This window comes from Oryza sativa, chromosome 7, assembly GCF_034140825.1.
Source record: "Oryza sativa Japonica Group chromosome 7, ASM3414082v1".
Taxonomy (NCBI): Eukaryota; Viridiplantae; Streptophyta; class Magnoliopsida; order Poales; family Poaceae; genus Oryza; species Oryza sativa.
The window spans coordinates 19,462,943-19,475,160 of NC_089041.1; the positions used below are offsets into that span (position 1 = coordinate 19,462,943).

Below are 12,218 nucleotides of genomic sequence, written 5' to 3' on the forward strand. Positions count from 1 at the left end.
ATCAGTGGAAGCCTTCTCCCGTGCCTTACCGGGTTGGTCCTCTGGATTACCAACCCGCGGTGATGTGCCGATGCCGATGCCCGGCGAAAGCGGCGAGGTGGATCTCATGGAGCACGGACAACCCTGGGCGCCGATACTACAAGTGTTAACATGCTAGGGTAAGTGAGGGCTTTTGGTTGTTCTGTTGTTGAATTTGGATTTGGACGGTTTGGGATTTGAATGTAGGGTTGTGGTTTCAGGTTGGGGGGTGTGATTTCTGGGCATGGTGTGACGACCCGACTTCCAGTTTCATCAGTGAGCTATTGAATGACTTGCGGGACATGGTGAATTCGTTGAGGAGGGAGAAGGAATTGTTGCATAAGGAAGTTGAAGACAGTCGGGCTAAGGGGGAGCGAGAGAGGAGAGAAATAGATGATGTGAGGGCTATGGTTGCTGTGAAAAAGGAAAAAATTAGAAGCTTGAAGGCTAGGAATCAAAAGTTAGAGAAGGAGAAAAAAATCCTTGTAATCTGTATGCTGTCACGTATTTTTATGCTGTTTGTGGTGTTAGTTGGGAAGGAATGAGACATGTTGATGTGTGGACTGATGTGTGGTGTTAGATGTGTGTTGTCTATATGCTATGTGGACTGAATGGTGTGATCAAGTCTTTCCTTTGATGTGTCAAAATATGTATGTATCAGTTGTGCACTTGTGCTATCCAGTTGGAATTAAATTTGTGAATGAGTGGGTGTTAAGAGCAATATGGAATCTGAAAGAAAATCAGCATGCAATGTGTATCAGGTTGTGCAAATTTTGGTGTTTGTTCAGGGAAACAAAATCAAGCGGTGTATGAAAAATCCATTTGTGTAGTGAATGAAACATGTCAATTTCTGCAGCAAATGTCCATGTCAGCAGGAAATGAAACAAATACAAACAGTGTATGAAACCTGCCAATTTCTGCAGCAAACCTCATGACAATGCAAAATGTGACTCCATATTTGGCTTCCAGCAGTAACAGATAAGCAAACATTCATTGTCTGACATTCAAATACACATAATAAGTGACATAGCTAGCCTAACAGTCTGGCATGACAACATAAATAATTTGTCTTACATCACTGATAAGAGAGCCAAATAGCATGGCATCATAGAGATCACATAGCCAAACATTTTGGCATCACAGATTACTTGGCTAAATAGTCTGCCATTACATCACAAAAGAAGTTCAAATATTGCACTAACATTACTGACAATGGCACATTCAAAGCTTCTTTGCTTCCCAGGGCAGAAGAATAAGTAATCCTCCAGCTCTCTTCTTTGGCTTGTTTTTTGTAGGCTCTTGAGCTGAGACAGTGACAGTTGCCTTGCCAGATGTGAGCCTCACAGACGCAGTAGTAGAGCTGTTTGAATGGGGAACTATTGCTTGAAGATCTACTCTAGCAGATCCACCCTGAGCTGTTGAAACCTTGGCCTTTGCAGCAACCCTGACCACTTCCTGGCTATCCATTGCTGCCTGTAGTGGGAAAGTATGGCAATTAGGTAAAGTTAGCGAAAGTGAAAATAGTGAAAAATTGTTGCCATTTACCTTGCTCTTTGATTGGTTGCTCTTGGAATGTTCTGTGGTGCTTGTTGTAGTAAGGCTGACAGCTTTCCTCTTCCTGCTTTGAGCAGAACTGCCTGGTGTGTTTGATAACACCATCTGTTGACTTGGTGATGGAAGCTACTCAGAACTGCCTAGGTTGCTAGAACTTGCACCATGATGCTTTGCACAGGTAGATTTGTTGTGCCCAATTTGCTTGCAGCTAGTGCATCTAATGACAGTACCATACTTGGACATTTTGGTAGGCTTGGGTGGTTCATGCATCTCCCTCCTCCTTTTAGTTCTTGGCCTTCCTGGCATCTTTATGTATCCAGGAGCATTGAGTGCTTCTCTATCATCCTCCGGCCAAGCACTCATTCCCTCTACTGGCTGAAGGCAGTGCACATGTGTGCTTCTGAAATCATCCACATAGTAACAAGGTGCTATGTACTCATCTAGCTTGTTGGTTCTATAGTAAATGCAAGATATTGCATGAGGGCATGGTAGTCCTGACAGCTGCCAATACCTACAAGAGCATTCCTTTTTGTCCAAATGTATTGTAAACCTATGGTCATGGTGATTAACCTCAAAATTATCACCTCCATTGCAAATTGCATGGCAAAAGGCTGACTCAGCTATGTAAACATTTAGTTTTTTCTCAATCCCTGGCATACAACATTTGTCCACTTTGCACCATTTGATTTCTGATCACTAATCCTAACCATGACCTTTCTCCTAATAGTCTCAAGCATTGTGATGATTGGATAGAATCTAGATTCTAAAATCCATTTGTTGAAAGATTCACACATGTTATTGTTTACTGAGTCACAGTTAGAACCTAACCTGAACCAGGCTCTACTCCAATGCTCAGGGTGTGTGTTCAGTATGGCTTGAGCTCCAGCTTGAGTCACCTGAGCAAGTTTTGCCCTAGCAAGATTGAATAACATCCTGCAGGGAGCCTTTGCACACCTCCAGAACTTTTTCTGGAATTGCTTGTCAGGAAAATGCCTCTTCCAATTGGCATAAATGTGCCTAGCACAGTTCCTGTGCTCAGCCTCAGGTAGGGGTGGAAAAAAAGCTCGGGCTCGTGAGCTCAGCTCAGGCTTGGCTCGAGCTCGCTTAGCTCGGCTCGGCTTGAATGCCAAACGAGCCAAGCCCAAGCCTCCTTTTCAGCTCGTTTCTAAAACAAGCCAAGCCCGAGCTGGCTCGTGAGCCTAGGCCATCATATATTTATATGGATGATTTTATTTTGTAGTGGAGTTATTATTTGTTAATATGTAATTTATCGTCTAGATCTTGATGAATTGAATATATAAAGTTATTTTAATTTTACATGTTGATGATTTGTTATTGCTTTTCTTAATGATTACAAATTATATAGCTTCAACGGAAGGCTTGCAAGCTAGCTCGAGCTGGCTCGAGCCAAGAAACGAGCCAAGCCGAGCTCATGTTTTAGCTCGTTTCCCTAACCGAGAGGAGCCAAGCCAAGCCTAGCTTGTTGCGAGCCATTGCAAGCCGAGCCGAGCTAAGGCTTGGCTCGGCTCGTTTCCACCCCTAGCCTCCAGTGCCCACTTCTCAACAGCATTTAGGATACCCTGTATGGAAATACAAAAAATAAAGGTTCAGTGACATGTGATGGAAATTTACAAGTGAAAAAAGCAGTTTGTAATGATATTATCTTCTGCTGATCTGAAATGAATACCCAGCTTGCCCCTGTCCCCACTTTCAAGTCCCCACAAAGCAAATCAAGAAACCAATCTCATTCCTCATTGTTTTCTTTGGCAACCACTGCCCAAGCAATAGGGTACATTTGGTTGTTAGCATCTCTGCCCATTGCACACAGCAGCTCTCCATTGGTTGCCCTCTTGAAAAAACATCCATCCAGTCCCACAACTTTCCTACAGCCAGCTATGAAACCTTTCTTCAATGCATCCAAGCATATGTAGATTCTCTTAAAGACTGGTGGAACCATGCCAATCTCTCTGTTGATAACCACAGTGCTACCAGGGTTGCTTCTAAGAAGCTCTAGTTGATACCTATACAACTGCTGGTATTGCCCCTTAGTAGCCTCAAACTTTTTCTTTTGCACAAGCCATTTTGCTCTCTTCAACTTAGCCACAGAAGCATCTGCAAACATTTCCTCTTGTACAATAGCTTTCATGTGAGCAAGTAGCCAAGAAGGATTAGCAGCTATGAAGTTTCCATACTTCTCTGCTATTCTAACAGAGGTAACTAGCCTACTATCCCTCCTAGGTGGACAAGCATGCAAATTTTCAAATGTTACTATTTGCCAACTGTTGGACCTAGAATTTTTGGATAGCAAACATACCCAGGGACAGTTATGCCAATCACACTTGGCCCTTACCCTTTGCCCATCATCCTTAATAAAGTTAATCACTTTCTTCTCTGCAAGAGCATATTTTGTAATAGCCTTCTTGAATTGCTTCTTACAGTTGAACTTCATCCCTAGTTCAAACTTAGGCACACCTTCACTCTTCTTGTACCTTGGTTCCTTACTTCTCTTAGTCCTCACCTCCCCATCACTACCAATCTCATCTACTGAGTCCTCCTCATCGCTGTTTGCATAAGGGGTTTCATTCCCTGCATCTTCAACACCACCATGCACACTTGGTTGTCCCCTCTCTAGAAAGAAGTCATCCAGGTTCTCTAGCTGTCCTGCCTTCACCTTCCTCTTGACCTTCTTGTAATGTTTCTCTATCTCAGCAGCCTCTTCATCATCATCTGACTGAGCTTCATCCCCTGGAATATAGTCACTATCTTCATCACTATCAGAAGGTGGATCGTTAGCTATGGGTTCAGTGTCATATGTTGGCTGATTTGGAATGGGTGAACTGTCTGAAGGTTCATGGCTAGCTTTGGGAGCACTGCTAAAAGGTTGATGGCTAACTAGAGGTGCTGATTCAGATTGGTACAAAACTATCCTCCTATCAGTTTCCTCCTCTGCTATTGCTTTACCCTTGTCAACTTCTTTCCCTTTAGATGCATCTACATGTACATCCCCTTTTTCCCCATCTTCTTCACTCTCAACTTCCAATTCCATCTCTACCTCATAAATCACTCTCATCATCAGACTTATCACACAAATCCACAATTTTGGGCTCTTCAACATACATATCTGCCACCTCCAATTCTCCAGTACAATCACACATCAATTTGCAAGCCTTATCATCACAAAGAGCCCTTAGACCTGTTTGCAAATCCCTACCAGGAAACAACCAGTGGAGCATTGTCCCTGACAACATATTGCAATGCTCCTTCAGGTGTCCAAATAACTCCGACAAGGAAATCTTATCCCTATCTACATATGACAAAGCCTCAGATCCACCGCAATACTTCTTCTCACTCCCATCTAACAGAAAAACCCCATTCATATGAAACCTAACCACGAGAGTGTCCAACACGTCCATCCCCTTCATGCTAAACAACATATAAAACTGATTTAGGGTATATTATAATTGACCTACACATGCATACCATGTCCAAATCGAAACTTTTGCACAGAGGTAAGCCTAAATAACCTCTAATCAACTACATACCTAAATAAAAAACTCCCAACTTACATCAAATCCCAGATAAAAAAGGCATCTCACAATATAAAAAATTTCACTTCCCAAATCCCACTGGTACCATGCAAGCACACACAGTTAACTACGAAAGGTAATACCTGCCAGATTCGGATTCCCAATTGGAGGGGTACTCGCCGATGCAACCTCGAGGTCGCCCAAGGTGGCTGCTGGTCGCCGCGCCTAAGCCGCCCCCAGATCCACCTCGAGCTCGAGGTAGTCGACGGTAGAGGCACGCCGGTCACCGCCTCGCCTGCACGACACTCCGCCCGTCCGCCGCAGCCTGCTCCGAATCGCCTTCATCGCTAGCTGCGTCGCCCTCGCCGATCTAGGGTTTCCAGAGGAGGGAGAAGTGAAGTGAATGCCCCTTCAGTGCGCCACGGGTTGTCCTAACTACCGGGCTGCTAAGTCAGCGACGACGACCGAGGTCAAAGCGCCACGGTGGACAAAACCGCTGCCACGTCAGACAAATCGGGGAGAAATCCTGCCCTGGGACCTCGGGTGACCGGTATTGCATACTTAGGGGACCCCCCATATCTGGTATTGCGGTTGGAGGACATTTTCGTATCTCGGTGACAAGTTCAGGGACCTCCGGTACACTTTTTCCTACTTCTATACTCCCTTTTTTTCCACGCTAGTGACTAGTGTGGGACCGTGGGTTCAACACTCTCTTTTTTTTCACGCATATGCTTCCTAAATTATTAAATGGGGACGCGACTACGTAGCACGAAGTCGCTTCGTTGCCTAAACACGCAACTCACTCTTCTCCTAATTAGCATATGTACGAAGGCGCGCCTCTTTCCAAAAAGGGTATCTCGTAGTTACTATTGCAGAGCTAAGTTACTTCTACGATTCAAGTACTTCCTCCGTTTCATATTATAAGACTTATAATATGAAACGGAGGAAGTAATTATTTAAAATGTTTGGATATATTCAATGTTAGACTCGTTTTATCGTATATTTTGAGTACAGCATAATGGTACAAACTAAACTAAAATAACAATGCTAGTGTAGCCAATCTTTAGTTTTGATGATTGGTGGTGTCCTTTGTAGCAATACTGGACGCTATACAGATTCCTCACTTTGATGAAGCAATCGTGTCTCTCCAACAGCACGAAGACACGGATAGACGGCTATAAGATGCGTCGCGCGATAGGAGGAAACCGAGAGCGCTCTTGATTTAACTTTTTCAATTATTAAACATGTGCTTTATGAAAAAGTTTTCTATAGAAATGTTGCTTGAAAAATCATATTAATTTATTTTGAAAAATTTTAAGCATATAATTAATTAATTATGCGCTAATTCACAGTTCCGTTTTATATGTTGAAGGGGAAGGATTCTAACTCCCTTGCTGAACTCAGCCTTTAAAGCCACTCTAAATTTGAATTTTTTAGTTTTTTCATTATAGTTTATTTTTCACCGTTTACTTTTAAATTGCTAAAAGCATATATAAGTCCTATTCATAAAATATTTTTTGTTTGCTGTTTTAAGCCAAACGTTGTGCTTACATTTAGACTCAGCTGGTAATCCTTAGCTAGTTCCCCATGCGAGCATTTTTTTTTTCTTCAGGCCATTCAATTTTTGTTGCATGTTTGTGTTATGCATTTGTTTCAGAATTGAGATAAAAAAATTCAGCAATTTATTTTTTTTTCGCGTTGAGAGAATTTTGATAAAGAAAAAGTGATAGGGCAAAAGGAATTAATGAACCATCCACTGGAATTGTAGGGATAATATATGAACATGTCCCATTGGGGCATTCAACAATCGGCAATGTTCGACAAGACTAACCAGAATATTCAACAAAAGTAACAACACTGAAACCATCAGATGGTAGCAATTGTACACTTGTATGAGACTCTGTTTCTGCTAGCAGAGGAATTTTACAACGATGCAGGAGATGTCGTCTTTGCTTTTCCGGTTCACGGCCTGCTCCGTCAGATGCTTCGCAGCTGCCTGAGCATCCTTGAAGTCCTTGATTTCATCCACCGCCTCTTGGTTGGACATCACCTGGATATGTATGATCTTGAAATTATAATCGTTGCATATGATAAAAGAACGTCGCTAATGCAACTTAGCAGCTCATTAAGGCTGGGAACCCCTCCTCCCCGGCACGCAAAACGGAGCACGTACTATTGCACAATTAATTATGTATTAACTTTTTTTTTGAAAAATGGATTAATATAATTTTTTAAAACAACTTTCGTATAGAAATTTTTTACAAAAAAACACACCGTTTAGCAGTTTGAAAAGCATGCACGTGGAAAACGAGCGAGGTGAGTTGGGAAAACTAGCATAAAAAGAGTAAAGAACTCAACTAAAACAAAAAAAAAAACAATCATGCAATAGTCATAGATGCAGCTTAAGAAAATAGAAAAATCAAGGTTCGCAACTCATGAGTCAGGATGTGCTTATGCATGCCAAATTACATACTTCATTCATCCCAAAATATAAGCATTTTTAGAATAGTGCCAAATCAAACTTTTTAAATGTTGACTATTAATAGCAAAATAATGAAAAAGATCAATCATGTAAATTTGATATTGCTAGATTTATCATTAAACAAACTATCATAATATGCAACTCTTTTTATTTAAAACATATTACTTTTATAGACATTGTTGGTCAAAGTAGCATCTCGAAGACCGTGTAGATATCTAAAAATGCTTATATTTTGGGACGGAGGAAGTAGCTGAAATGTAGGAATAAGCACTTTCACCTGTTAGACAAAACTCAACCTCCAGTACCTCATGTTCAAAATTAAATAATGTAGTGCATGCATGTATGCATATTCTGAGATTTGGTGTGTATATAGAATTAAATAAGGTAGGACATGGTCTCCAGTTTGTTGAGCTTAGGTTAGGTATGCATATAGAATGCAAAACAATAAATTTAGGTGTAATCTATCATGGATGGTTGGTATGAGCTTTATAGGCATCACCTTCCATAATCCATCACTTGCAAGAATTAGAAAATCAGTATTCTCGTCTATAGGTTCCTCCACCACATCTGGCTCTGAGCTGAGGTGCTTCTTTAGGCTCCGGTCTCCAAATGCCCTTGCAACCGCAAGCTGACCATCAACACGCGGTACATCTCCTGCAAGTAAAAAATTTTTGGAATTGAAGCTCGATAGATTGCATCTCATATGTTGTGACAGTAACAGCATAGAAGCAGTTAAGAGTAGGGTCTGTGTACGCCACTGCTGGTAATTACTAATGCAATATTGGCATAGGTATGCTTAGTGTTAGGGTGTATCCTGGACCTAGGATCTGATGCAATGTCAACCAATGAAACGGGCTCAAATAGATGGGCAGTATTGAGGGCCACATGGCTAGTATATAGTCATACAAGGACATAAATCCAAATAAGAAAGCAGTGTGGAACTAAACATTAGATACACTAGATTAGCAAACAAAAAAACCTCAGTAAAAAACATCTATAACTTTAAACTGTTAATTACAATGACTAAACCCCCCCCCAAAAAAAAAAAAAAAGGAAAAAGAGTTGACAAGAAATGGTCATTTACCTGGTAAGTTTGAAACAAAGCCACCTTTTTTCTCGATTGAATGCCGCTCCTTGTTTGGTTCATGATCAACCGAAAGCTGTTTTGCTACACCACTCTTGCTAATAACTGCTCGTGAATCTCCAACATTTGCAACTACTAGGTTCACAGAATTTTCACTGCTTATTAATATGGCAGTAACAGCAGTGGAGCCTCCTCTGCCCAACTCAGCTGCGCTTTCCAATATTTTTGCATCCGTAAGTTGATATGCATTTCGAATTGCAGCTTGTGGGTTGCTCAAGAATTCTGGCTGAGGTTGAAGGAGTCAATAAATAATCAGCACAGTTGTGAATTCAGTTGACTATCTTCAATTGCATAGACATTATCTATATATTTAGGTCACTCCATAGTTATTCCTAGCATGGTTCTTGCAAGTAGATTGTAGAACAAGCACAGATAACACTTGTAAGCGTAACAGAAGTACAACTCTTCTTACCCTGTTTATAGTTTACCATATGCATTATAGATTGACTTGCTCTTTCTGTGTTTTTGAGGATAAGTATAATACCTAAAAGAAAAAGAGTAGTGATGCTGGTGGTAAATCGCCACCCCACTAACTCCGCCTTGTTTTTCTTTTCTCAAAATGCTTCCTACATTTCTTTAATATTATGCAATCTTCATTCCATATATTCTAATTCCATTTTTTTAAACCTTCTAAACTCAGAATTTAACACATAAAAGTACATAGCGAATGGGTTATTTTTACTGTAAGTACAGACACTGTCAGATGCTCCTTAAAACGACAAAAAAAATGAATGACACAACTATTTATTGTGAACAGCATTAGAACTTGGATGGTTCATTTTTATCCATAGTAAATCAAAGGACATGTAGCTAGTAAAAATACAATATTGGAACAATTGACGCATGATGACAAAACAATCTTACTATCTGAGCATGTAGGCAATGCAGCAAGTATTGAGGCTAAGCCTATTAACAGGACATTGAATTTGAAATATTACCTGCTTTAAGATATTATCAAAGAGATGTGAGCGCAGGAAGTCTGGAACAGTGTGGCCCAAATGCCCATCAAATATTGCAAACAGCCCCAGATCATGCTCTCCTTCTTGCCTGTACTCTGCCACTAGATAGTCCTCCATCGGATGATTTGATTTTCCCTTCACAAGATGGTAACCATGCTTGACACGCTTGCCTGACAATTTTGTTTTTCCTTTCCCTGTTTCTGGTCCTGACGAACTAAAAGCATCTTTCACCTGTTAAACAAAACATAATCGTTCGTCAAGCATGTTAAGTTGCTAATAGTACAACACTAAGCAAAGCAAATATATAAGCTTGCGGAAAACATCCAGCACAATGGAGCAAAAAAACAGTTTTCGCTTTTTTGACATTGGTTGCATCACAGCAAGAATAAACACAAAGAAGGTGCATAAGGTAGTCTACCAAAATGAATTTAGTCTGGATTTAGTGATGTGTGTATTCTACATTGAGTAGAGTATAACATTTCAAGATAACTTCTAGTTTCCAGGCTGCAAACTCTAAAACTCCCAAGGAACAACGTCAATCAAACGAGTTCTTGAGTTCCAAAAGCTTTCATAAAAAAGAATATCCAAAAAAATCTAAGCATAAAATAAAATTCATGCTTAACCGGCAAAAGCCGGAGATCGTGTTCTTGAAGTTTTATGGTGAAATGGACCAGATTCCCATAACCAACATATTGAAATGCTTGTCTCTCTACTGGTCTAGACGAGTTATGTTTTGTTTCCTCAGTAGTTATTTTCTCCACTGATACATGTTTCCTGCTTCTGCTAGTAGGAACGAGAAACATGATAACTCCAAGAATCTAACGTCAACACGGAGTTTCATGGCATCGGGACTCATTATGTTTATAGAACCACAAACCATTGGATTGTCGTAATTAAGCAACAGATTTGGCCCAAAATAAATAAATAGACACCATAGCCTAGCATCATTCCAAGATTTTTAAGACATGTTCAGACTTCTAGCCTTCGCCATTTCAAGATCCCCTCAAGCTAATATGAAAAGGAAAAGATTCGACACAACGGTGCACCTAAATATTACCCCAAAAATAGCACAGGAATAGCAAAAAAATAAAAAAAAACAATAAACATGAAAGGGAAATGGAGGCCAAAGGAAGAACAAACAAGAATCCCCATCCTCCAGTCCTCCATTACTCAGTACCTTGTCCTTCATCTTGTGGTAGATTTCCTTGCCAGCCATTGTTTCCCTCTTACAAAACCTCCAATTCCGACTTCTTTAGCCTCAAATTCAACAAGCACCAACCCGGACAGCAGCAGCAGCAGAAAGATGGTCCCTTTCTTGAAAATTCAGAGCCCTCCCTCCCCCTTCTGCACCTCTCTGCACCACAACCAAACTTCCCTTTCTTGGATCAGTCTGAAGCAATCAGCAGTAGTTGTAGGCTTATAATTGAGGGAAGGGGGTTGGTGGGGAGTGGGGCTTGATTGGGTTTGGATGGAGCTGCTTTTGGGAAGAAGATTGGGGGGGAAATGAGGCTCGAGGAAGGAAGGAAGGAGAAAGGGGGACTGGATCTTGGATAGAATCGGTTGACCTGAGAAAGGGGAGATAGGGACAAGGACTGGTCAAGTAGGGACAAGTGAGAAAAAAGGAAAAACAAAAGGTTTTTTTTTCTGTTTTTCTTTTTCTATTCAGGATGGATTTTTCTTTTCATATATCAACTGTGGACAGAGATGCGACAGAACTGACAGATGACCCTGTGAAATTTTCCATCTGAAAATTTGAAGTTTCATGAGAATAACTAAAATCCAGAGTAATTGAATTATGTTTTAATAGCTAGTATTGCCTATTTTCTTATTTCTTTTTTTTCAGAAAGAGAAAGCTTTACTGATGAGAACAAAGTTATTTCAATCGTTGAGAACAAGGCCTTGAATGCAGGTGGGAATATGCTCCCACCATAGTGCACAATGCTTCGTTCTACTAGTCAGCTGCGCTAACTCATGAGTACCCTATTGCAACCTCTTTCGACATGACGATATTTCACCTCTGCTAGCAACTCCTTTGTACTTTGCACATCGGCGATAATGTGGTACCATTGGGATCGGTTCTCTTGGTATGGCTTTAGTGCATTAGCTACAAACAAACAATCAGTCTATTTTTCTTGTTTCGAGTTTTTATACTCTCTCCCCCGCTCTCTGGTCATTATACTTGATGTTCATGTAAGATTTGGATAATTTTTTAAATCTCAACCATCTGAAACGCTTAATTTTCAAAATTAAAAGAGGTGCACTTAAATTACCTCAAAAATATTACCATAATATCATAATTCTTTTCCATCTGAAATTTGAGGTTTCATGAGAATAACTAAATAAATCTAGAGTAATTGAATTACTTCATCCGTTTCACAATGTAAGTCATTCTAGCATTTCCTACATTCATATTGATCTAAATGAATCTAGACATATATATATCTATAGCTACTATTGTCTATTTTCTTATTTCAGATCTTTATACTCTCTCTCTCCGATCTCTAGTCATTATATTTGATTATTGGGCAAATTTT

At 40.4% G+C, this 12,218-nt stretch overlaps 2 protein-coding genes across 2 annotated transcripts; both read right to left on the reverse strand.

Annotated features, from left to right (window-relative positions):
* Nucleotides 1-952: 952 nt before the first annotated feature.
* On the reverse strand, nucleotides 953-5,516 carry LOC107278277 (uncharacterized). The gene is given in 6 exon segments (XM_066312551.1): nucleotides 953-1,491; nucleotides 1,564-2,225; nucleotides 2,228-2,612; nucleotides 3,117-3,151; nucleotides 3,235-4,631; nucleotides 4,633-5,516. Coding segments are annotated over 6 exon segments (3,105 nt in total). The 5' UTR covers nucleotides 5,007-5,516; the 3' UTR covers nucleotides 953-1,239.
* A 1,192-nt stretch (nucleotides 5,517-6,708) lies between these two features.
* LOC4343331 (probable protein phosphatase 2C 62) lies at nucleotides 6,709-11,251 on the reverse strand. Its single transcript, NM_001422165.1, has 5 exons — nucleotides 10,862-11,251; nucleotides 9,664-9,915; nucleotides 8,666-8,951; nucleotides 8,081-8,235; nucleotides 6,709-7,149 (listed from the first exon to the last, which is right to left on the reverse strand). Exons 1-5 carry the CDS (start codon nucleotides 10,898-10,900, stop codon nucleotides 7,009-7,011), a joined length of 873 nt encoding a protein of 290 aa, NP_001409094.1. The 5' UTR covers nucleotides 10,901-11,251; the 3' UTR covers nucleotides 6,709-7,008.
* Nucleotides 11,252-12,218: the final 967 nt, after the last annotated feature.